The sequence below is a fragment of the Oncorhynchus tshawytscha genome, linkage group LG26 (assembly GCF_018296145.1).
Source record: "Oncorhynchus tshawytscha isolate Ot180627B linkage group LG26, Otsh_v2.0, whole genome shotgun sequence".
NCBI classification, from domain to species: Eukaryota; Metazoa; Chordata; class Actinopteri; order Salmoniformes; family Salmonidae; genus Oncorhynchus; species Oncorhynchus tshawytscha.
In genome coordinates this window covers 36,346,091-36,371,868 of record NC_056454.1, presented here as the reverse complement: position 1 = coordinate 36,371,868, position 25,778 = coordinate 36,346,091, and the positions used below count along the sequence as shown (strand labels likewise).

At 41.4% G+C, this 25,778-nt stretch overlaps 1 protein-coding gene across 1 annotated transcript in view; it reads left to right on the top strand.

Moving 5' to 3' along the window:
- LOC112224856 (low-density lipoprotein receptor-related protein 1B) overlaps window positions 1-25,778 on the top strand; it is a 365,574-nt gene that overhangs the window by 116,963 nt on the left and 222,833 nt on the right. Inside the window, 10 exon segments of the mRNA XM_042306367.1 lie at window positions 2,184-2,420; window positions 2,642-2,822; window positions 5,303-5,522; window positions 5,761-5,950; window positions 8,484-8,606; window positions 8,818-8,958; window positions 9,604-9,729; window positions 10,530-10,646; window positions 15,085-15,165; window positions 21,450-21,620. Of these exon segments, the coding sequence (XP_042162301.1) occupies window positions 2,184-2,420; window positions 2,642-2,822; window positions 5,303-5,522; window positions 5,761-5,950; window positions 8,484-8,606; window positions 8,818-8,958; window positions 9,604-9,729; window positions 10,530-10,646; window positions 15,085-15,165; window positions 21,450-21,620 (1,587 nt within the window).

Sequence of the window (25,778 nt, the reverse complement as noted above, 5' to 3'; positions counted from 1 at the left end):
TGAATTGGTCCACTCACACAGACAGCATCGTGAAGAAGGCGCAGCAGCGCCTCTTCAACCTCAGGAGGCTGAAGAAATTTGGCTTGTCACCAAAAGCACTCACAAACCTCTACAGATGCACAATCGAGAGCATCCTGGCGGGCTGTATCACCGCCTGGTACGGCAACTGCTCCGCCCTCAACCGTAAGGCTCTCCAGAGGGTAGTGAGGTCTGCACAACGCATCACCGGGGCAAACTACCTGCCCTCCAGGACACCTACACCACCCGATGTTACAGGAAGGCCATAAAGATCATCAAGGACATCAACCACCCGAGCCACTGCCTGTTCACCCCGCTATCATCCAGAAGGCGAGGTCAGTACAGGTGCATCAAAGCTGGGACCGAGAGACTGAAAAACAGCTTCTATCTCAAGGCCATCAGACTGTTAAACAGCCACCACTAACATTGAGTGGCTGCTGCCAACACACTGACACTGACTCAACTCCAGCCACTTTAATAATGGGAATTGATGGGAAATGATGTAAATATATCACTAGCCACTTTAAACAATGCTACCTTATATAATGTTACTTACCCTACATTATTCATCTCATATGCATACGTATATACTGTTCTCTATATCATCGACTGCATCCTTATGTAATACATGTATCACTAGCCACTTTAACTATGCCACTTTGTTTACATACTCATCTCATATGTATATACTGTACTCGATACCATCTACTGTATCTTGCCTATGCTGCTCTGTGCCATCACTCATTCATATATCCTTATGTACATATTCTTTATCCCCTTACACTGTGTATAAGACAGTAGTTTTGGAATTGTTAGTTAGATTACTTGTTGGTTATTACTGCACTGTCGGAACTAGAAGCACAAGCATTTCGCTACACTCGCATTAACATCTGCTAACCATGTGTATGTGACAAATAAAATTTGATTTGATTTGTGATTTGATTTGGTTTGAAGAAATCAACTGTGGGAGCAATTATTAGGAAATGGAAGACATACAAGACCACTGATAATCTCCCTCGATCTGGGGCTCCACGCAAGATCTCACCTCGTGGGGTCAAAATTATCACAAGAACGGTGAGCAAAAATCCCAGAACCTCACGGGGGGACCTAGTGAATGACCTGCAGAGAGCTGGGACCAAAGTAACAAAGCCTTCCATCATTAACACACTACGCCGCCAGGGACTCAAATCCTGCAGTGCCAGACGTGTCCCCCTGCTTAAGCCAGTACATGTCCAGGCCCGTCTGAAGTTTGCTAGAGAGCATTTGGATGATCCAGAAGAAGATTGGGAGAATGTCATATGGTCAGATGAAACCAAAATATAACTTTTGGTAAAAACTCAACTCGTCGTGTTTGGAGGACAAAGAATGCTGAGTTGCATCCAAAGAACACCATACCTACTGTGAAGCATGGGGGTGGAAACATCATGCGTTGGGGCTCTTTTTCTGCAAAGGGACCAGGACGACTGATCCATGGAAAGGAAAGATTGAATGGGGCCATGTATCGTGAGATTTTGAGTGAAAACCTCCTTCCATTAGCAAGGGCATTGAAGATGAAACGTGGCTGGGTCTTTCAGCATGACAATGATCCCAAACACACCGCCCGGGCAATGAAAGAGTGGCTTCGTAAGAAGCATTTCAAGGTCCTGGAGTGGCCTAGCCAGTCTCCAGATCTCAACCCCATAGAAAATCTTTGGAGGGATTTGAAAGTCCGTGTTGCCCAGCAACAGCCCCAAAACATCACTGCTCTAGAGGAGATCTGCATGGAGGAATGGGCCAAAATACCATCAACAGTGTGTGAAAACCTTGTGAAAACTTACAGAAAGCGTTTGACCTCTGTCATTGGCAACAAAGGGTATATAACAAAGTTTTGAGAAACTTTTGTTATTGACCAAATGCTTATTTTCCACCATAATTTGCAAATAAATTCATTAAAAATCCTACAATGTGATTTTCTGGATTTTTTCTCATTTTGTCTGTCATAGTTGAAGTGTACCTATGTTGAAAATTACAGGCCTCTCTCATCTTTTTAAGTGGGAGAACTTGCACAATTGGTGGCTGACTAAATACTTTTTTGCCCCACTGTAGAACCCAAAAAGAATTATACCAATTAACTAACAAGAAGTAGAGTTAAGAGTAAAGATCCCTTTTCTGTTTCTGTGTCCTAGAACCCAAGAACGACCTGTTCCTGTTCTATGGTAAGGGTCGGCCAGGGGTCATCCGAGGCCTGGACATGAACGTGAAGTCCAGTGATGAGCACATGGTATCGATCGAGGACCTGGTCAACCCCAGAGCCATCGACTACCATGCAGAGTCAGGACACATCTACTTCGCTGACACCACCAGCTTCCTCATTGGCCGGCAGAAAATAGACGGGAACAGCCGGGAAACGATACTCAAAGATGGTGGGTTTATTTTGTGTTATATTTTTATGCTACAGACAAATTAATGTATCCTTTATTGCAGGTACTCTTTAATGACTAGTACCAGTTACTGTAATGACATAAAGAACACCCTTTCTGCATCAGTTAAAATACTTTCTAAATCACCCATTTACATTTAAGAAAAACAAGAAATGCAAGTCAGGGGGAGATAGCACTAACATTGGTGTTCCATCACCTTGCAGACCTGGACAACGTTGAGGGGATCTCTGTGGACTGGATTGGTAATAACCTCTACTGGACCAATGATGGGTACAGGAAAACTATTAGTGTGGCCAGACTGGAGAGGGCCTCTCAAACCAGGAAGACTCTTCTGGAGGGGGACATGTCTCACCCCCGAGCCATTGTATTGGACCCCCTCAACAGGTGAGCTCACTGAAGACGAGGCCAAATCATACAATTCCTACGGCATGTGTTACTAATGCACTGATGTCAGAGAACAATATGGTTGAAAATGTGAGTTGTCTGTGTGCACATATCTATTCAGTGATTGACCCACTGCAAAATGTACACAGAAAAGAGAATATGCACACCTCTCTAATCCTATGTGATGTTGGTTATAAACAAACAAACAAACACCCAAGAAAAGGATAAGGGATATTGTCGTCTCTGGGTGTTACAGTAGAGAACCATATAAAGCACACAATCCTTCTTGACCCTTTCTGTACTCAAAGCAATGGCATTTCCTAGCAGGTAGTGAACAATAGGTGATTCCTGGAAAGAGTTTGCTATTGTCAATTCTTTGGGTATTCGTCGGAGGTCTGTCTCTGTTTGGACGGCCATGCATAACTACTAAATCATGCTGCCACTGACCATGGAGATGGAATCATTCTATTTATGTGTCTTTGATATCGTGATTCCTTCCCAGAAATAGCTCCCGCACAGTATTGCACCAATCTGATTCCTCCCACATCAGGGGGTTTAAATTATTTTCTTTGTTATCATAACGAAGGAATAATTTCTAACTACTGACCTTCCTATTGACAGTTGCCACATCTTTATTAAAATGTTGTTTCGGGTCCTAAGTGAGCATTGGCCGATCCATCAGCAGAACCAGACATCTTTATGTGCCCTGCAGGATGGGTCTCCACAGGTGAAATGGCTGCTTAAGATCCTCTTCTGTTCGCCCCAGTTATATTTCCCTCTCTGCATGTCACCTCCAGTCTGTGTTAACATGATAGGGATTCACTTTGCTGACATACTGTCTCAATCACTTATTTTTCTGTATTTTAAATGTTCTTTCCCTATCAGTCTCTCAGTCTCTCTCACACACATCTTTTTGCTTTGGATATTGCTTCACAGAGCTTTAGCCAGGCATTGAAGACTGCGGTGTGTGTGTTGAATTATTCAGTGGATCATGAAGATGACTTGCAGAGACAGACAGTGCTTGATTCACCCTCTATCACACTGTTTTATGTAGTGCATGTGTTGCAGTCAACTCCATCATAGAAGAGACAGAAAAGGGTGTGCAGCCCCGCCAGAGGACACAAATCCCTTAAGCATGTTTATGGGTCACTAGAGACTAGATCATGTCAAATCGTTGACCCAATCACTTTTCAAATATCACAAGTCTGTTGGTAATAGCTGAGTGAAGCCCTGAAAAGATATTGACGCAAACCAGGACCTGGTTTCCGATGTGAGGGCCTAGTAGATGAACTTGTGGATTACTGTATATGTTGAATTGGGTAGGTTTGAATCAATGCTTATTTTGTGTGTGTTGAATCTTACAGTGGCAAGAAAAAGTATGTGAATCCTTTGGTCATAAAATTTGATCTGATCTTCGTCTAGGTCACAACAATAGACAAACAGTCTGGTTAAACTAATAACACACAAACAATTATAAGTTGGGATGAGGTTTTGATGTTGGTGTGCTGTAACTTTTTCTCCACCCATAGTGTTGTGTGTTCCTCCCAAACAACTCAACTGTAGTTTCATCTGTCCACAGAATATTTTGGCAGTAGCGCTGTGGAACATCCAGGTGCACTTTTGCAAACTTCAGACGTGCAGCAATGTTTTTTTTTTTGACAGCTGTGGCTTCTTCAGTGGTGTCCTCCCATGAACACCATTCTTGTTTCGTGTTTTACCTATCGTAGACTCGTCAACAGAAATGTTAGCTTGTTCCAGAGATTTCTGTAAGTTTTTAGCTGACACTAGAATTCTTCTTAACTTCATTGAAGAATCCTAGTGTCAGTCACCTTTGCAGGACGGCCACTCCTAGGGAAAGTAGCAACAGTGCTGAACTTTCTGCATTTATAGACAATTTGTATTACCGTGGACTGATGAACATCAAGGCTTTTCCAGCTTTATGCAAGTCAACACTTCTTAATCTTAGGTCTTCTGAGATCTAATTTGTTCGAGGCATGGTTCACATCAGGCAATGCTTCTTGTGAATGGAAAACTCAAGTTTTGTGAGTGTTTTTTATAGGGCAAGGCAGCTCTAACCAACATCTCCAATCTCATCTCATTGATTGGACTCCAGGTTAGCTGACTCCTGACTCCAATTTGCTTTTGGAGAAGTCATTAGCCTAGGGGTTCACATACATTTTCCAACCTACACTGTGAATGTTTAAAGTATTCAATATAGACAACAAAAAAATACAATAAGTTTTGTGTTATTAGTTTAAGCACACTGTTTGTCTATTGTTGTGACTTAGATGAAGATAAGATCAAATTTGATGACCAATTTATTCAGAAATCCAGGTAATTCCAAAGGGTTCACATACTTTTTCTTGCCACTGTATATGTTTGATGATAAAACATATTTAATCCCCAATTAATATGGTTCATTAGGGCTTTTTCCCCCTTACACTCAATTGTAGGGAATGTATTATGTTTGTGAATTTCAGTTGGATGTATTGGACGGACTGGGAGGAGGATGAGGTGAACGACAGCATAGGAAGGATAGAAAAAGCGTGGATGGATGGATCTAACAGACAGATATTTGTCACGTCTAATATGCTGTGGCCTAACGGCCTTACCCTAGACCATGGGACCAGCACCATGTACTGGTGTGATGCCAACTACGATCACATAGAGAAGATCTACCTCAACGGCACTGGCAGACAGGTGAGTGAAGCTGTACTCTAGCGGGCAAAAAACATTTTGTCATTATAGCCATGTAATGATGTCATTTCAACCAGATTTGCCCACTGGGATATCACCATTGTAGTTTTCAACTAAAATGGTCATAGTTCTCTGCCATTTCAGTGGGTTTTTTCTTCCCTCTGCTCTCTCAGGTCTTTGAGTACTGTTGTGCAGGTTGTGTTCTTTCTTTGATAAGTGTTGTATCTGATTACTCATGCAGGTTGTGTACAATGGCAAACAGCTGAACCATCCATTTGGGATTTCTCACTACCGTAACTCCATCTTCTGGACGGAGTACATGAACGCTTCTGTTTTCCAACTGGATCTAACCTCTGGGGACGTTACTCTACTAAGGAGTGAGAGGCCTCCCCTGTTTGGCCTGCATGTGTACAATGCTCAGAGTCAGCAAGGTATGTCTGACTGCTTTCACTTTTCCATCCCCTATCACTAAAGCTTAACTTTGGTGAATGTAGTCTACACAATCTTATATAGCTGTTCCTGCAAATTATCACAAAACCTCCCCCACCATTACTAAAGGTTGCCTTCAGAGAATGTTTTCTAAGGTTAGCCCTGATGCTTATATATGCAACCTTCAAAAATAGTGTTGCAATCTATCCACTATGGTATCTTATATAGCCGTTAGTATAATGAAAACAGTATTCTCCATCGTGGCATTGGTTAGTTGCTGGATAAATTGAGAGTGGCAGCAATTTTACTTTGAATTCCAGTCTATGGAAATAAAAGACTGACTCAACATAGTGCTCCCTGCTGTCTGTGTGGTGGATGATGATAGATTCCTGTTGTGGGTAGATGAATAGATAACATCAGAGAGAGATGCATGATGCGCTTTGTTGATGGTGCAGAACTGTAGGGCCTCACAGCAGGTAGAACCCTTGTTATCGTGGTTGTGAATCACTGTTTAGAGTTTAGACTAATGTGTGTGTGGAGCAGGGGGAGGTATGATTACTGTCATCTCCTCTAAGAAACAGAGAGAAGTGCCAACACTAATCATCTGCTGGGCAATCAATGGATCAAGATAAGGGGCATTTTGAGACGATTCACAGGCTTTTCATTTGTGTAATAATTTCTAGCGGTTTACATCAAAATAATACAGTTCGTTAGAGTGGTGTATGACTGTGGTATACCAAACATGTGATGCAGATAAAGAGTGAAAGGGAGAAAATGGCTGGCTGTATATGAGTTCTAATTCTCAGCATGGGTAAAGTAGAATTTCACTGGCCATTCCTCCAAAGCTCATGTCACCAAAGAGATGAATTGGCTCTGCTGTCCTCTGAGTATTACTTACTGACTCTCACAAAACAGAAGTCTTTATCTCATTGGCTCAGGCACTGCCTTTGGACCTGACACTAAACCAAACAAACAATGTTCTCCATGCCTCAACTTTATAAGTGACAGTTTCTTCACACATATTCCATTTTTTTGGTCTCGCTCCCTTGAGAACGGTTGGTTTTGTCCTAAAAGACTAATTATTCCCCTGAAAGGATACAACTGTCAAATCAAATCTCTACAATGTCCCCAATAATATGTTTGATATGTGGTTATACACTATATATACAAAAGTATGTGGACACCCTTTCAAATGAGGGGATTTGGCTATTTTAGCCACACCTGTTGCTGACAGGTGTATAACATCGAGCACACGGGCATGCAACCTCCATAGTCAAACATAGAATGGCCTTACTGAAGAGCTTAGTGACTTTCAACATGGCACCGTCATAGGATGCCACCTTTCCAACAAGTCAATTTGTCAAATTTCTGCCCTGCTAGAACTGCTCCGGTAAACTGTAAGTGCTGTTATTGTGAAATGGAATCGTCTAGGAGCAACAACGGCTCAGCCACAAAGTGGTAGGCCATATAAGCTCACAGAACGAGACCAAGTTCCAAACTGCTTCTGGAAGCAACATCAGCGCAAGAACTGTTTGTCAGGAGCTTCATGAAATGGTGTGTGGCCAAGCAGCTGCACACCATGTACAATGCCAATTGTTGGCTGGAGTGGTGTAAAGCTCGCTGCCATTGTACTCTGGAGCAGTGGAAGCGCTTTCTCTGGAGTGATGAATCACGCTTCACCATTTGGCAGGCCGATGGATATATCTGGGTTTGGCAGATGCCAGGAGAACACTACATGCCTGAATGCATAGTGCCAAATGTAAAGTTTTGTGGAGGAGGAATAATGGCCTGTGGCTATTTTTCATGGTTTGGGCCCCTTAGTTACAGTGAAGGGAAATCTTAATGCTACAGCATACAATGACATTCTAGACAATTCTGTGCTTCCAACTTTGTGGCAACAGTTTTTGTTTTTGTTTTTGTTGTCAACAGCCAGCATGACAATACCTCTGTGCACAAAGCGAGGTCCATATAGAAATGCTTTGTTGAGATTGGTGTGGAAGAACTTAACTGTCCTGCAGAGAGTCTTGACCTCAACCCCATTGAACAACTTTAGGATTAATTGGAACGCCGATTGCGAGCCAGGCCTAATCACCCAACATACTTCCCGACCTCACTAATGCTCTTGTGGCTGAATCGAAGCAAGTCCCCGCAGAAATATTCCAACATTTAGTGGAAAGCCTTCTCAGAAGAGTTGAGGTTGTTTTAGCAGCAAAGGGGTGCCCGCTCCATAGTAAGGCCTATGATTTTAGAATGAAATGTTCAACGAGCAGTGGTCCACATACTTTTGGCCATGTAGTGTAGATGACGTGGCACCCACCTGCCACATTCTTCTCAAACAGGAAATGGCTTTTGTATTAAGATGTTTTATATGCGTTTCTTCACAATTCACATTGATCTCTGCACAGTTGTTCATAGAGAGATGACGACAGACAGAACAACAATAGAGACACATGACAAAATACAATAATAATGCTTTAGAAGAATAGGATTTGAGGTTAACAGTGGTATTATTTTTTTCCTACTCTGTATTTCCAGGTGACAATGCATGCAGTGTGAATTATGGGGGATGCGGTACACTCTGCCTCGCTATCCCAGGGGGCAGAGTGTGTGCCTGTGCTGACAACCAGCTCCTGGAGAAGAACAATGTCACCTGCTCAGGTACTGTAAGACCATGCAGTGAATCAGCCAGAGCAGTATATTGCACTGTAGACAAACTATGAACATGGTTTTCTCTCACCGCTATTTTGTGCGATTTCAGTGTAAAGTATGCTTTACTTTTCAATGGAATTCATTCCGCTGTGGTTTAATTTGTCTCATGTCTGTTTCTCTGGTATTAATGTTAGTTTCTCTGTTATGTCTGTTAATTAAGTGTCGTCTGGGGTGATGGAGCCACAGCACTGTAAGAGCGATGAGTTTCAGTGTAGTAACCACCGTTGTATCCGTGCGTCATGGAGATGCGACGGGGACGATGACTGTCTGGATGGGAGTGACGAGGAGATCCAAAGCTGCTGTGTGTATATATCTGTCCACCCCCCACCATCACCATCACACACACACACACACACACATCACTTAGCATGCAACATTGCACAAAGTGATATTTTCTTGCTATCAACTTTTATCTCGCTAAATGTCATTGATATGATTCAAAGATGGTGAATACGGCCCCCCTCCCCTCTTTACGTCCCCATCTATTCGCCTCAGAAGAGAATTTGCTGTTGAGTGGATCGATAAGATAAACACCATGTTAGACGCTTGGGTGCTGACTCATTTCTCACTATGAAAAATCCTATAATGTAATCTTCTGCCAGAATTATCAGAATTGCTAAATCTATTATCTGCTCTGCTGGAATGTCAGCACGGTTTTTCAAAGTGTTCTCCTTTGGGGACAGCCAAAGAACCCTTTTAGGTTTTAGATAGCACCTTTTTTTCTAACAGTGTATAACAAGGTTTGAGGCATTCTCTGATCCAAATTCCTGCTTCGCATTGATACCTCAGATTTTTGTGAAGTCAAAGTTGGACTTTTAAAGTTAGAAACTGTAAATGTCAAATTTGTAAATCCTTTAGAAGATAAATTATATTCTACAAAGAATTTCAACTTGAAAATTTTTAAAAACAAAAAAATAATAAGAGTGTCTCTGTCTATCTGTTTCAGTGAACCACAGTTGTTCCAATGACCAGTTCAAGTGCCTCAACAATCACTGCATCCCTAAGAGATGGCTGTGTGATGGAATCAATGACTGTGGGAACAATGAGGATGAGTCCAACAACACATGTTCAGGTAACTGATACAATAACTCAGCTTTTTCTCAGATCTTCAGTCTAGCAATTGTGTTATGCCGTTTTCTGAGCTATGGAAATATATTGATGTGGTGTATTCAGTTATGCAGTTGGACTGTGTATTGTAAAAAAATATCAAACCTCTGCCCCCTTAAACTCTGCTTAGAGTTTTATGCTATGCTTAAGCTCTACATTGACAGATAGGTTTAAGCACATCACAATATAAAATAACAACATTCATAGTGGTGTCTTATGGCACTAAACAAGCCAGCAGCTACAGTGTAATCAATCTTATGTGAAAGCTCAGAATCAAAGAAGTTTAGCACTCTCAAGAGTTAACTTTTCCTGATATTGAGTTAGCGTCAGAATCACTTATGTCTGACCCTGCAGAAGTGTTTTTTTCCCCTCCTCACAATAACAGCTCTTAGCCTTCCAGGATCAATCACTGGATATCAGTGGGGGTGACTAATGTTGCCTTGTAATCAGATAGACATGCATGTTACACAGCACCAACCACCTCGCGTGCTATGCTGGTGCTGCTGTCCTTGCATGTCTGTCTCTGTCATGGACATGTGACTGAAAGGTTTGTGTAAGGGCGCCACTAATTTCCTCCAGACTTGATATATGTGATATATATGTGATGGAGAGATCAATTTAAGCTCCACAGGCCTGACATTGACATGCCATATGATTGAATGATCATTAGGGGGCTGAACACGTCTGGCTTTGATACCCACTTGATACCCATGTGATCGAATTACAAATGCGCTTCTGTCTTCCATGTCTCTCTCTCTCTCTCAGCCCAGGCCTGTCAGCCCAACCAGTTCTCTTGTCGGAACGGACGCTGTATCCCCCTAGCCTGGCGCTGCGACCGGGACGACGACTGCGGGGATATGTCCGACGAGACATCATCCTGTGGTGAGTCAGACTCTGAATCTGCATTCTCTGGCCCTGAAACCTGAATCTACCCCCATTGACATCGATGCATGATTTATATGATTGTTAAGTTGGTTATGCTTGAACATCTCAAGTTAGGTTTTTGGCCCTAAAAGAGTATTCATACTAAAAGGTTGTAGACCTGTTAACACAATACACCACACACTCTCTCTGGGAAGCCACAGTGTAAAGGAAAGTGCAGGGTTTATAAACGGCAAGAGAGGCTTTCAAAGAAGAGGTGACCACTGTTATGATGACACTGACAGTTCTGACGATTCTATTGACCACATCTCCAACCTTGGAAGGAAACCAAAAGGATATACTGCTGTGAGCTGTAGCTCAAAGGAAATGGTTCAGTGGAAAAGACCACTCAGCCTATAGTGACATAACTATACCAGAGAAGCCTTAAAAGCATTGCAAAAATATAACCTCCTGGTGAGACAACTGAATGCTAGCTTGGCTATTTGAACTCTTAGTGTGTGTTCTTGTCTAGTGCACAGCAGCCGGTTTCTTATATTTCTCTCAAAGTATAGCCTTAGTGCTTTCCTCTCTCTTACTGGGGATATAATGCTTGGTCTTAGCTCCTAGTTTTTGGGAACTAAAATGCAATATCCACTTGCTCAAACCCAGGTTTTTGAATACCATTACAGACTATTGGGTTACCTTTGAGTTGGCATAGTATTGGTTGTGAAGGGGTGAATGAGTGTACCAGTGTGCTTGTTATTGGTTGACCGGTAGTGCTGTGAAATAAGAATAGAGATATTATAACATGTCCTTGGCATCTGACACACTGTTTTCATTCTGTTTCCCCTAAATCAAATTTTCTGATAAGAATGTCCCATTTCTTCATTTATTAGGACCTTGAATACTTTGTTGTCTCTCTATTTTCTTTCGCTTGCATCAGTCATGTAAGAAGTGAGTTTTAGCAGTTACATCCTCTGGGCCAGGACCTCAGAATTCACCAGCTCAGTGTTCTAACTTACAATTACAAAGTTGCTGCCAAATAAGACTTGTAGTATTATTATTATACGTTTTATTATTATTGCAGAATTACAGGATCTATCAAAACTGATATCGAAGTAAGTTTTAGTGCATGTAATTTGAATGGCCGAAACGTTTAGTTTTCATATGGTAGACTTTATTTCTGTATGGTACTATAGTCAAATCTCGCAACAATACTATTTTGACTCGTTCAGAGGGAACTTTCCTGGCCATAAATTCTGTATTTAGTGATGTGATGTGGAAATAGAATTACTCAACAAGCATAAAAGAAGTGAGAAAAAAAATCATTTGAAAGGTTTTTAAACCTCTTTGATGTTAAGTCCCCTATTTAGCGGACTTTGAGAGGTTCTGGACCAGCTACGACTGACAGTTTGGTGTACAAAGCGCTCTGTGAACATCGCTTCACACCCCATATTTGCATCGGGAGTGACGTGTAACATTTTCTGGCCTATCTAGACAACGAATCAATTTTCTCTCCCTTCAATCGACAGAGCCCAGCCTGGGAGATGGCATATAAAAGTGGACAGTCTAGCGATTTCAGCAATCGTGGTCCCATGTTGCTCTGATATTCGCAGCCAGACATAGAGCTCTCAACATGAAAAAACACTAAATCATTTTGTATAATTGAAACACAACCACTTTATGTTTGTCCCAGAAAGATGAAATCACTTTGTTTGTAATGCTGAAGTTCTAACGTGTCTGCAGACATTCGAGTGGTGTCTCTGCGTTGGCTCAGATGAGGCTTGGTATGGTAGAAAATGCTCTGTCGCCAAATTTGTAGTCACTAAATACACTACATGGACAAAAGTATGCGGACACTTGCTCGTCTAACATCTCATTCCAAAATCATAGGCCTTAATATGGAGTTGGTCCCCTCTTTGCTGCTATAACATCCTCCACTCTTCTGGGAAGGCTTTCCACTAGATGTTAGAACATTGCTGCGGGGACATGCTTCCATTCAGCCAAAATAACATTAGTGAGGTTGGGCACTGATGTTGGGCCATTAGGCCTGTTCCAATTAATCCCAAAGTCGTTTGATGGGGTTGAGGTCAGGACTCTGTGTAGGTCAGTCAAGTTCTTCCACAGTGATCTCAACAAACCATTTTGTGCACGGGGACAGTCATACTGAAACAGGAATGGGCCTTCCCCAAACTGTTGCCACAATGTTGAAGCACAGATTCGTCTAGAATATCATTGTATGCTGTAGCATTAAGATTTCACTTCACTGGAAGTAAGGGACCGAGCCCGAACCACGAACAATTGTCCCAGACCATTATTTATCAACTTTACAGTTGGCACTATGCATTCGGGCAGGTAGCGTTCTCCTGGAATCCGTCGAACCCAGATTCGACCGTCGGCCTGCTAGATGAGGAAGTGTGATTCATCACTCCAGAGAACGTATTTTCATTGCTCCAAAGTCCAATGGCGGTGAGCTTTACACCCCTCCTGCCAACGCTTGGCATTGCACATGGGGATCTTAGGCTTGTGTGTGCCTGTTCGGTCATGGAAACCCATTTCATGAAGCTCGAGACAAATAGTTATTGTGCTGACGTTGCTTCCAGAAGCAGTTTGGAACTCGTAGTGAGTGTTGCAACCGAGGACAGGCTATTTGTACGCTCTACTCGCTTCAGCATACGTCTGTACCGTTCTGTGAGCTTGTGTGGCCTACCACTTTGTGGCTGAGCCGTTGTTGTTCCTAGACATTTCCACTTCACAATAACAGCACTTACATTTGACAAGGGCAGCTCTAGCAGGGCAGACATTTGACAAACTGACTTGTTGGAAAGGTGGCATCTTGTGATGGTGCCACGTTGAAAGTCACTGAGCTCTTCAGTAAGGCCATTCTAATGCAAATGTTTGTCTATGGAGGTTGCATGGCTGTCTGCTCAATTTGATATACCTGTCAGCAACGGGTGTGACTGAAATAGCCGAATCCACAAATTTAAAGGTGTGTCTACATACCTTTGGCAATGTAGCGTATGATCATATTCATTTTATAGTTATAAGAAAGATTAAATTTCATAGTAAGTTGTTTATAATTTTACGATTACTATATTTTGAAAGCATTTCAGTTATTTCAAGCCCTATTCCCTCTCTTTTGTTGAGTAGGAATAAAATATTTTCATATTTTCACAATATTTGTACTATATATTTGAGCTTCTATCCTCATGTGAGTCAATGTGTAACTATTTTTACCAGGAAGGTGAGATCCAGAACCTTCTAGAACTATGCAGCATTTAAGTTTTGTTTATGGCTATCTCATGAAAATGAATTACTCTTGGATATGTCTATTTAGGTGAAAATCTACATTTTGCTGTAACGTTCAACCTCCCATCCCTTCACTGTATGTGGTAAGGATGGCACATATCAGTCTCTGTTGTATCGTCTCCGACTCTCGTTGTGTGCCTACTAAGCTGCTCCAATACACAGTCACAAACAACCAGAGTGTAAGCTGTAATTAAAGTTTATGCTCGGCTTCATTCAATCATAATCAAGCTGCGCTCCAAAACATATTCTCTCCCATACTGTTGTTTGAGGTTCCTCAGGCATTACTGCTCTGTAGGAGTTCTCACCGCGTCTCTGGCAGTTCAATTTGCTCCACTGCAGCGACGAAGGGTTTTAAACACCTGAAGCTCCACACGTCGTGGTGCCACTGCCATTTGAGATGGATGCTAATTTGAATTTTGTTTGCTAGAAGTATGGTAGTTGTCAACCTGTATGTTGAACCCATAATCTCCCCTCTGTCGACTAGACTGAGAAATTAACCAGACATTATTTATGCATGTTGATATTTATTTTTAATGAGTGTTAAACCTCAACCAGACGGTCGCTGTCGAAGATAACTAAAATCCTTAGAGCGAAAATGTAGAAGACGAGTGTGATAAACATTCACTATGTCCTAGCTAAAGCCCTAGGTGTTTGTAGCAGTAGGGATTCCAAATAATCCAATAAAATGTAGTCTCTGAATTCAAACCAAAGTCAATAAAGCTCCTGGCCTCCAATGGAAATATCTCAGAAAGTGTGTTATATGTGATGCGAATTCAAATGCAGATCAGATGTATTTTTGCCCAGATTTACATTGACACTGACACATTGACACAGATTTACATTGACAATAGTGGGTGGAATATTTAGCTACCAGCACCATCAACAACAGTTAGAGAAAGTGAGAGTTGGTGTCTCTTTGAGCACACTGGAAGAAGTAAGGAGCCGATGTTGGTTAATTAAGAGGTGTTAGTTGGTTTTGAACAGGCAGCTAGCAGAATAACACACAAAACAATATATACGGTTGAAAAATGAGTTGGAATGGAGTGTTTGTAAGGAGTTTTAGACAAAGTATTTTCAGAATAAATGTAGCCCTATGGGTTTGGCCTTTAAATAACTGTAGTTGACTGTCTCTTTGCTTTTATGTCTATAGCATTGCCGACCTGTGAACCACTCACCCAGTTCAGCTGTTCCAATGGGAGATGCATCAGTGTCAAGTGGCATTGTGACTCAGGTACGTTCCTACTGAAAACCTACAGCAGTGTTTCCTCAACAACCATCAGGGCTTCAACAAAAATAAACAACGTTGAGGTCAGAATACTTGAGGACAGGAGTTGAAAAACACTGAGCTACTGTACATTTCACATGCACCTTGTATAACCCACAACCTTGAAATCAACCACAATCTCCTTATGTAATGAAAGTGGTTCGGAGAACCACACTCTTCACCCACTATGCACAACACGTCATTTCAACTTGGATATTTGGGTAATATTTGGTTGAGACATTGATCAATGAGATTACATCCTTTACTCACCCATTTTTTGTTTAGTTGTCATTTAAATGTGTTATCACTGACACGCTTTCAACCATTTGAAAACACAAAAAGTTCAAATGGGAATACAACACCAGATATTTGGTATTTATACAACAACTTAATGTGTTGTCTGTGCTTTATCTAATAGAACAACCAACTGTCCTGGATTGCAGTTGAGATTACAGTAGAAGTATGTAGTGCAAGTGATCAATGCTGTTTGAGATTTTGCACAGACTATTGTGCAGAATCAGCAATTGTGAAGATTTCTACAGACCTGCAAACTTTGCGTGCTTTCTGAAACATGCACGCTTCCTATGATTACATAAGAAGACATGTATAGTTACAGTAAGAGAGCCTTACCTTTAGGCGTGTAACTGTATTACAAAGTCCTATTCAATTGTGTTGCCTTCAGAAAGTATTCACACACCTTGACTTTTTCCACATTTTGTTGTGTTACAGCCTGAATGTAAATGTTGTGTCACTGGCCTACACACAATACCCCATAATGTCAAAATGGAATCATGATTTTATACATTTGTACAAATTAATAAAAAATGAAAACCTGAAAAGTCTTGTCAATAAGTATTCAACGCCTTTGTTATGGCAAGTCTAAATCATTTCAGGGGTAAAAATTCACATACATTGCATGGACTAATTATGTTTAACATGATTTTTGAATGACTACCTAATTTCTGTACCCCACATCCAATTATCTATAAGGTCCCTCAGTCGAGCAGTGAATTTCAAACACGGATTCAACCACAAAAACCAGGGAGGTTTTCCAATGCCTCACAAAAAAATGGCATACCATGGTAGATAGGTAAAAATAATTCAAGCTGACATTAAATGTCCAGTTGAGCATGGTGACGTTATTAATTACATTTTGGATGGTGTATCAGTACACACAGTCACTACAAAGATACAGGCGTCCTTCCTAACTCACTTGCCAGGGATTTCACCATGAGGCCAATGGTGACTTTAAAAACAGTTACAGTGTTTAATGACTGTGATGGGAGAAAACTGAGGATGTACCAACAATATTGTTGTTACTACTAACCAAAATGACAGAGTGAAAAGAAGAAGACCTATACAGAATACAAATACTCCTAAACATCCATCCTGTTTGCAAATAAGGCACCAAAGTAAAACTACAAATAAAAGTCTGGTAAAGAAATTAACTTTATATCCTGAATACAAAGCGTTAGGTTTGGGGCAAATCCAACACCACACATCACTGACTACCACTCTTCATATTTTCAAGCATGGTGGTGGCTGCATCATGTTATGGGTAGCTTGTCATCGGGAAGGTCTTAGGGAGTTTTGTAGCATAAATAGAGCTAAGGACAGCCAAATCCTAGAGGAAAACCTTCTTCAGTCTACTTTCCAACAGACACTGGGAAACAAATGCACCTTTTAGCTAAACAATAATCAACTGTGGCTCAGTTGGTAGAGCACGATAATTGCAACGCCAGGGCTGTGGGTTTGATTCCCATGAGGGACCAGTATGGACAAATGTGAAAATGTATGCACTAACTACTGTAAATCACTCTGGATAAGAGTGTCTGATAAATGACTAAAATTTAACAACCTAAAATACATACACTGGTTGCTTACCAAGTTATAGTTTTGACTTAAATCATCTTGAACATCTATGGCAAGACTTGAAAATGTCTGTCTAGCAATGAGCAACAACAAACTTGACAGACCTTGAATAATTTGACAAATAATCATGTGCAAATATTATACAATCCAGGTGTAATTGCTGCCAAAGGTGATTCTACCATGTATTGTGTGAATACTTATGTAAATGAGATATTTCTGTATTTCATTTTCAATACATTTGCAAACATTTCTAAAAACATGTTTTCACTTTTTCATTGTGCAGTATTGTGTGTAGATGGGTGAGCATTTATACATTTTTTTTAATCCATTTTGAATTCAGGCTGTAACACGACCAGATGTGGAATAAGCCAAGGGGTATGAATACTTTCTGAATGCACTGTATCTAATGCTTGGATAGTTTCATCTGAGCCACTGGCTTAATCCTATTTTTTAACTTTTATTTTTGGTTTAGTTGGAGACATGAATCCAACATATAATTTGTTAACACAACCAAGCGAACAAAACAGCGCCCCTCTGTCTCAGTATGTGTAGCTTATCTAGGCTATCTGAAGCTGTCTGTTCAGAAAGAGAATGACATTGCTGCCACCTGTAGCATTGAATGTAAGGGAAGCCCATGCGCATTTGGTCTTCCATGATAACAAAAAATATATAAAATAATAGCATATCAGCGTTGAGTTAAACTGAGTGAGCTCAACTGTGAATGGTCCTGTCACACCAAAAAAAAAACTCTTGGATTTGGCTTCAGGTCAATCACATCACATGCCAAATGTCATTATTGACAGAAAAAAAGTTGAATTGTTGCATCTCGTTGTGTTGTCCTTCGGTGGCTAGCTAGCTAGCTAGCAAGCTAAAATAGTCCCTTTCCTAAATTATCCATGGATGGAGATAATGTGTGGTTTTACTTACATCTCCATACTGGCCAATGATTATAGCAGCAATTCTGATCCAACCTTAAATGCATACAATGTGCCCCTGGCCTGAGAGGATGGAAGTTCAACATGTAGCTAGATGTAGTATGCTAATGTTAACTTAGATTTTTGGTTTAGATGGAGATGTGAATCCAACATTATCAATTATTAATTTGTAGACAAACTGGAATTAAAGCCAGTGACACAACTATACAAGATCCCCTTCAAATGTTGATATTTGGTTGTGTGACAACCAAACACAATTCAATAGCCAGTTGTATTCCTCCACTATTTGTGGAGGAACACAATGGCGCCGACAGAGAGGGCTGCCTCGCTTCTAGTTCTTAGAAGACGTTGCAGTATTTTGTTTTTTATGTGTTACATTGTTATCCCAGAAAATGTTATGCGTTATTACAAACAGCCGGGAAGAACAAAAGGATATCAGAGGAGGCACGCTCACCCTCCCTCCGCTTCCAAGTATATCACTCACTAATGTTCAGTCCCTGGATAAAAAAGTTGATGAGATCGGGGCAAGGGTTTCTTTCCAGAGAGACATCAGGGATTGTAACATACTCTGTTTCTCGGAAACATGGCACCCCCGTGATATATTGTCGGAGTCGGTATAGCCATCTGGATTCTCAGACCATTGTTATTCCAATTTTCGGGATGCATACAAGGCCCTCCCCCGCCCTCCTTTCGTCAAAGGAAAAAAAAGAGTTGTCATTCCCTCTGCAAGGAAATCAAACAGGAAAAACATCAGTATACAGACAAAGTGTAGTCGCAATTCTCAACTAGCCTACCTGGTTAAATAAAGGTGAAATAAAAAAATTAATAAAATAAAAAATTCAACGGCTCAGACACTTGACATATGTGTCTGGGTCCACAGACAATCACGGACTACAAAAGGAAAACCAGGCTCTTCGCGGACACTGACGTCTTGCTTTCGGACAAGCTCAACACGTTCTTTGCCCGCTTTGAGGATAACACAGTGCCACCAACGTGGCCAGCTACCAAGGACTATGGTTATCCTTCTCCTTGGCCGACGTGAGTAAGACATTTAAACGAGTTAACCCTCGCAAGGCTGCCGACCCAGACGGCATGCCTAGCCGCGACCTCAGATCATGTGCAGACCAGCTGGTTGGTGTATTTACAGACATATTAAGTCTCTCCCTATCCCACATGCTTAAAGATGGCCACCATTGTCCCTGTACCCAAGAATACAAAAGGTAACTGAACTAAATAACTGTCTCCCTGTAGCCCTAATTTCCGTCATCATGAAGTGCTTTGAGACACCAGTCAAGGATCATATCACCGCCACCTTACCTGTCACCCTAGACCCAGTTCAATTTGCTTACCACCCCAAAAGGTCCACAGACCATGCAATCGCCATCACATTGCACACTGCCCTATCCCAAGAGCAATACCTATGTAAGAATGCTGTTTATTGACTATACCTCAGCATTCAACGCCATAGTGCCCTCCAAGCTCATCATTAAGCTCGAGTCCCTGGGTCTGAACCCTGCCCTGTGCAATTGGGTCTTGGACTTCCTGACGGGCCGCCCCCAGGTAGTGATCTTCAACACTGGGGCCCCACAAGTGTGCGTGCTCAGCCCCCTCCTGTACTCCCTGTTCACCCATGACTGCGTGGCCATGCACACCTCCAACTCAATCATCAAGTATGCAGACGACACAACAGTAGTTGGCTTGATTACCAACAACGATGACGAGACAGCCTACAGGGAGAAGATGAGGGCTTTGGGAGTGTGGTGTCAGGAAAATAGCCTCTCACTTAACGTCAACAAAACAAAGAAGATGATCGTGGACTTGTAGGAAACAGCAGAGGGAGCACCCCCCTATCCACATCGACAGGATAGCAGTGGAGAAGGTGGAAAGTTTAAATTGCTCGACGTACATATCATGGACAAACTGAATTGGTCCACCCACACATGCAGTGTGGTGAATGCTCAACAGCACTTCAACCTCAGGAGGCTAAAGAAATGTGGCTTGTCGCCCAAAACTTTTACAGATGCACAATTGAGAGCATCCTGTCGGGCTTTATCACAGCCTGGTATGGCAACTGCACTGCCCACAACTGCAGGGCTCTCCAGAGGACAGTGCGCTCTGCACAATGCATCACCGGGGGCAAACTACCTTTTCTCCAGGACACCAACAGCACCTGATGTCACAGGAAGGCCAAAAAGATCATCAAGGACAACAACCACCCGAGCCACTGCCTGTTCACCCCGCTATCATCCAGAAGGCGAGGTCAGTACAGGTGCATCAAAGCTGGGACCGAGAGACTGAAAAACAGCTTCTATCTTAAGGCTATCAGACTGTTAAATAGCCATCACTAGCACAGAGAGACTGCTGCCTACACACAGACTTGAAATCATTGGCCACTTTAATAAATTGAGCACCAGTCACTTTAATAATGTCACTTTAATAACATTTACGTAACTTGCATTACTCATCTCATATGTATATACTGTATTGTATACTATCTACTGAATCTTAGTCTATGCCACTCTGACATTGTTCATCCATATATATATATTCTTAATTCCATTCCTTTACTTAGATTTGTGTATATTAGGTATTTGTTGTGTAATTATTAGATATTACTTGCTAGATATTGCTACACAGTCGGAACGAGAAGCACAAGCATTTCGCTTCACCCACAATAACATCTGCTAAACACATGTATGTGACCAATACATTTTGATTTGATTTGAGTTTGTCTACAAATTAAGAATTGATGTTGGATTCATGTGTCCTTCTCAACCAAAAATGTAAGTTAAAGAATAGGGGTTGAATTGAAACAATAGCTGTTGATGACTTCACCAATGCTATATCCTGTACTGTAAGCCTAAATAGCATACTTGATGATTTATGACTCATAAAATATGGTTACATTTAATTTGCTCTGGTATACCTCATTTGAAATGACTTTGATGGCAACAGTAAATCATTTTGTTATTAAGTGGAGCTTTCTTAATAATAATCATTCTCACAATTGCACATGGTTTTAGTCAGTCACAAATATCAAAGCTAATCAGGGCTGAACTTGGTTAAAACCCTGGAATGGAGAACAAAGGAATAACTGTAGATATATCAACTCTTCAGTAGGAGTTTCTGCCCAACCTGTAGTTTTTTTTCTGATAGTGGATTTAACTTTATACAGGGTTTGTCTGTTGAAAATTGGTTACCATGATGACATAATCCTTTCACCCTCAAAACACATTGATGACTTTTTTTCATGTCACATTACTTTGACAACTGAAATTGAAACAACTTTGATTCAACCAGTTTGTGCCCAGTGGGATGTGGAGAGTACGCGTACCTTGCCTAAAACGTGACTTCTGAGCCCTCCCCAATCTAATGCACATTCTTATGACATGAAGGAGTCAAACCTAGTCTGTCAAACTTGCTATTTTTCCTCTGTGTCCCAAGATGATGACTGTGGAGATGGTAGTGACGAGGTGAGTTGTGTCCACTACTGCTCCAACACCCAGTTCCAGTGCTCCAGTGGGAGATGTATTCCAGACCACTGGGCCTGCGATGGGGACGACGACTGTGGGGACTTCAGTGATGAGAACACCACCTGTGGAGGGTCTGGAGCTGGTGAGAGAAACCATGTTTTTTTGTTTTGTAATTCCTTTATTGTAGCACTTTTAGTATTCGTAATGCAAATGCAGCTTCATAAGTGATAGTGCCATCCCTCATTTTGACAAATTAATGTACTCTGCACTAAGTATCATGTTAACTATCCCAACATTGTGAGTATTGTGTTTTTCCTATTTTGCTGCATTACAACCTGTAATTTAAAATGTATTTTTATTTGGATGTCATCTAATGGACATACACAAAATAATCAAAATTGGTAAAGTGAAATGAAAAAAAATAACTTGTTATAAAAATTCCCCAAAATAAAAAAATGGAAGCAAGGGGCACCAAGGATCTCTCCAAGTTGTGGAGAAGTACAGTTGTGGAGAAGTACAAATCATGTTTGGGTTATAAAAAAAATATCCGAAACTTTGAACATCCCATGGAGCACCATTAAATCATTATAAGAAATGGAAAGAATATGGCACCACAACAAACCTGCCAAAAGAGGGCCACCCACCGAAACTCACTGACCAGGCAAGGAGGGCATTAATCAGAGAGGCAACAAAAATACCAAAGATAACCGTGAAGGAGCTGCAAAGCTCCACAGCAGAGATTGGAGTATCTGTCCATAGGACCATTTTAAGCCGTACACTCCACAGAGCTGGGCTTTACGGAAGAGTGGCCAGAAAAAAGCCATTACTTAAAGAAAAAAATAAGCAAACATGTTTGGTGTTCGCCAAAAGGCATGTGGGAGACACCCCAAACATATGGAAGAAGGTACTCTGGTCAGTTGAGACAAAAATTGAGCTTTTTGCCCATCAAGGAAAATGCTATGCCTGGCGCAAAGCCAACACCTCTCATCACCCCGAGAACACCATCCCCACAGTGAAGAATGGGGGTGGCAGCATCATGCTGTGGGGATGTTTTTCATTGGCAGGGACTGGGAAACTGGTCAGAATTGAAGGAATGATGGATGGTGCTAAATAGAGGGAAATTCTTGAGGGAAACCTGTTTCAGTGTTCTAGAGATTTGAGACTGGGATGGAAGCAACACTCAAGTGGTTTAAGGGGAAATGTGTAATTGTCTTGGGATGGCCTAGTCAAGTCCCAGAGCTCAATCCAGTTGAGAAGATTGCTGGACACCAGCGGAACCCATCCAACTTGGAGCTGGAGCAGTTTTGCCTTGAAGAATGGGCCAAAATCCCAGTGGCTAGATGTGCCAAGCTTATAGAGACTTGCAGCTGTAATTGCTGCAAAAGGTGGCTCTATAAAGTATTGACTTTGGGGGGTTGAATAGTTATGCACAGTCAAGTTCAGTTTTTGTGTCTTAATTTGTTTGTTTCACAATAAAAACTATTTTTCATCTTCAAAGTGGTAGGCATGTTGTGTAAATCAAATGATACAAACCTCCCAAAAATGTAATTTAATTCCAGGTTGTAAGGCAACAAAATAGGAAAAATGCCAAGGGGGGTGAATACTTTCGCAAGCCACTGTAGATGCTTTCAAGGTGGGCTAACTACTCATCCTCATTACTGCACGTGAAACATGGAGCGTAACTATTAATTATTCATTTGGCATTTAAATCAGCAGAAATATGTATGTTTTTAAAGATAATTAGTTTAATTTTATATTAACTGTTAACTGGTCTGGTCTAATGTCCTTAAGTCTTCATCTTCCTCTCGCACTGCTGATCTAATCTCATCTACTGTTCACAACAGTACAACATGAATATTTTAATCTGGTATAATTACCTCAGAAAGCTGAGCCTAGCCCGGGTAGCTGAAATGCTCACAGCTACCTTGTCACTAGAATGAGGAAGTTATTCATCAAACCGTCTCCCATCTCCAGCCTTTTCCTTTCTACTCTAATACAGTGTAGTGTTGCTGGGTTGTGGTCCACCCCTGGGGTTAAAGCTCTGGCTCGGCAGCCCCTGACTGTTATGGAAATACTTCTGATCTCTGATTTCAGAAGTTGTTTTTTTCCTGGCAATGTGGAAATGGTTAGGTTGAATACAAGCGGTCTTGTGACCTAGCATGATTCAAAATAACATTTGAAAGATCAATCATACAGATTATTTTGCCATAGCTTTGAATGGAAAAGAATATACATAACCCAATATTGTCAAGTTTGCCCACTGGGAACCAATTTTCACATTCACAGAAGGATTCTATTTAAGAGATAATGCCAGAGAAGTTGGTGTTTGGGGGATATATTAGCAAGGGTGTTGTTCGTCAAGGGACGGCAAACTGTGCCAATATATCCTCCAAACACCGGTTTTGAGGGCATTATTACTTTTATACAAATGGGTTACCAACATTCAAATAGTGATTGACATGTTTTCATTTTTTAAAATTTTGATTAATTTATTCATACTATTTCATCCTTCCACAAGATATAGTCCCGACACAAATCTAGGGTTGCTACACAAGCCGGCAGGTCGTTCGTTCTATCGGTTCAGTTGCCAGAGATGCAACTCAGTCATTCAGTCTTTTTGTTCTGTATCTATGGATGCAACCCCGTCGTTCATTCTAAATGTTACATTGCAATACTGGCTGGCAACGTTCTTATCCCTTGCTTGCTAGCTAGCCAACCACAGCTAACTTAAATTTACATCAAACAGTGCAGCCAGAACACCAGCAAAGGAGCTGCATTTGCATAAGTTTAAGCTGTTTTCTAGTGCCATTTATTTAGATACATCCATAACAATGAGCTAATGATGCACAATTTCACCTGGCATAGAAAATGTGCTCTCTCGTCAGGACAATGTTGTTCAGGGGAGCTAGCCAACAACACAGTCACTTCAAACGGAAGATGGAAAGACAGCAATCTAGCTGCATATCATTTCATTTGACCTTTTTTTAAATTTACATTTCTTTGCATACATCCATAAAATTATGCCAGCTGTTTCAGGATTTTGACTGGCTGAGAAAAGCTATCTGCCTGTCAGTCTCATCCAGACACGTTTATTTCTATGCGACAGCTGGAGATCGAATTTCATTATTGAAACAATGTCGGTGAGACAGACAGCAAGGTACAGTGGGGCAAAAAAGTATTTAGTCAGCCATCAATTGTGCAAGTTCTCCCACTTAAAAAGATGAGGCCCGTAATTTTCATCATAGGTACACTTCAACTCTGACAGACAAAATGAGGAGAAAAAAATCCAGAAAATCACATTGTAGGATTTTTAATGAATTTATTTGCAAATTATGGTGGAAAATAAGTCTTTGGTCAATAACAAAAGTTTCTCAATACTTTGTTATATACCCTTTGTTGGCAATGACAGAGGTCAAACGTTTTCTGTCAGTCTTCACAAGGTTCACACACTGTTGCTGGTATTTTGGCCCATTCCTCCATGCAGATCTCCTCTAGAGCAGTGATGTTTTGGGGCTGTTGCTGGGTAACACGGACTTTCAAATCTCTCCAAAGATATGGGGTTGAGGGGTTGAGATCTGGAGACTGGCTAGGCCACTCCAGGACCTTGAAATGCTTCTTATGAAGCCAGCCCTTCGTTGCCTGGGCGGTGTGTTTGGGATCATTGTCATGCTGAAAGACCCAGCCACGTTTCATCTTCAATGCCCTTGCTGATGGAAGGAGGTTTTCACTCAAAATCTCACGATACATGGCCCCATTCATTCTTTCCTTTACATGGATCAGTCGTCCTGGTCCCTTTGCAGAAAAAGAGCCCCAACGCATGATGTTTCCACCCCCATGCTTCACAGTAGTTATGGTGTTCTTTGGATGCAACTCAGCATTCTTTGTCCTCCAAACACGACGAGTTGAGTTTTTACCAAAAAGTTATATTTTGGTTTCATCTGACCATATGACATTCTCCCAATCTTCTTCTGGATCATCCAAATGCTCTCTAGCAAACTTCAGACGGGCCTGGACATGTACTGGCTTAAGCAGGGGGACACGTCTGGCACTGCAGGATTTGAGTCCCTGACGGCGTAGTGTGTTACTGATGGAAGGCTTTGTTACTTTGGTCCCAGCTCTCTGCAGGTCATTCACTAGGTCCCCCTGTGTGGTTCTGGGATTTTTGCTCACCGTTGTGATCATTTTGACCCCACGGGGTGAGATCTTGCGTAGAGCCCCAGATCGAGGGAGATTATCAGTGGTCTTGTATGTCTTCCATTTCCTAATAATTGCTCCCACAGTTGATTTCTTCAAACCAAGC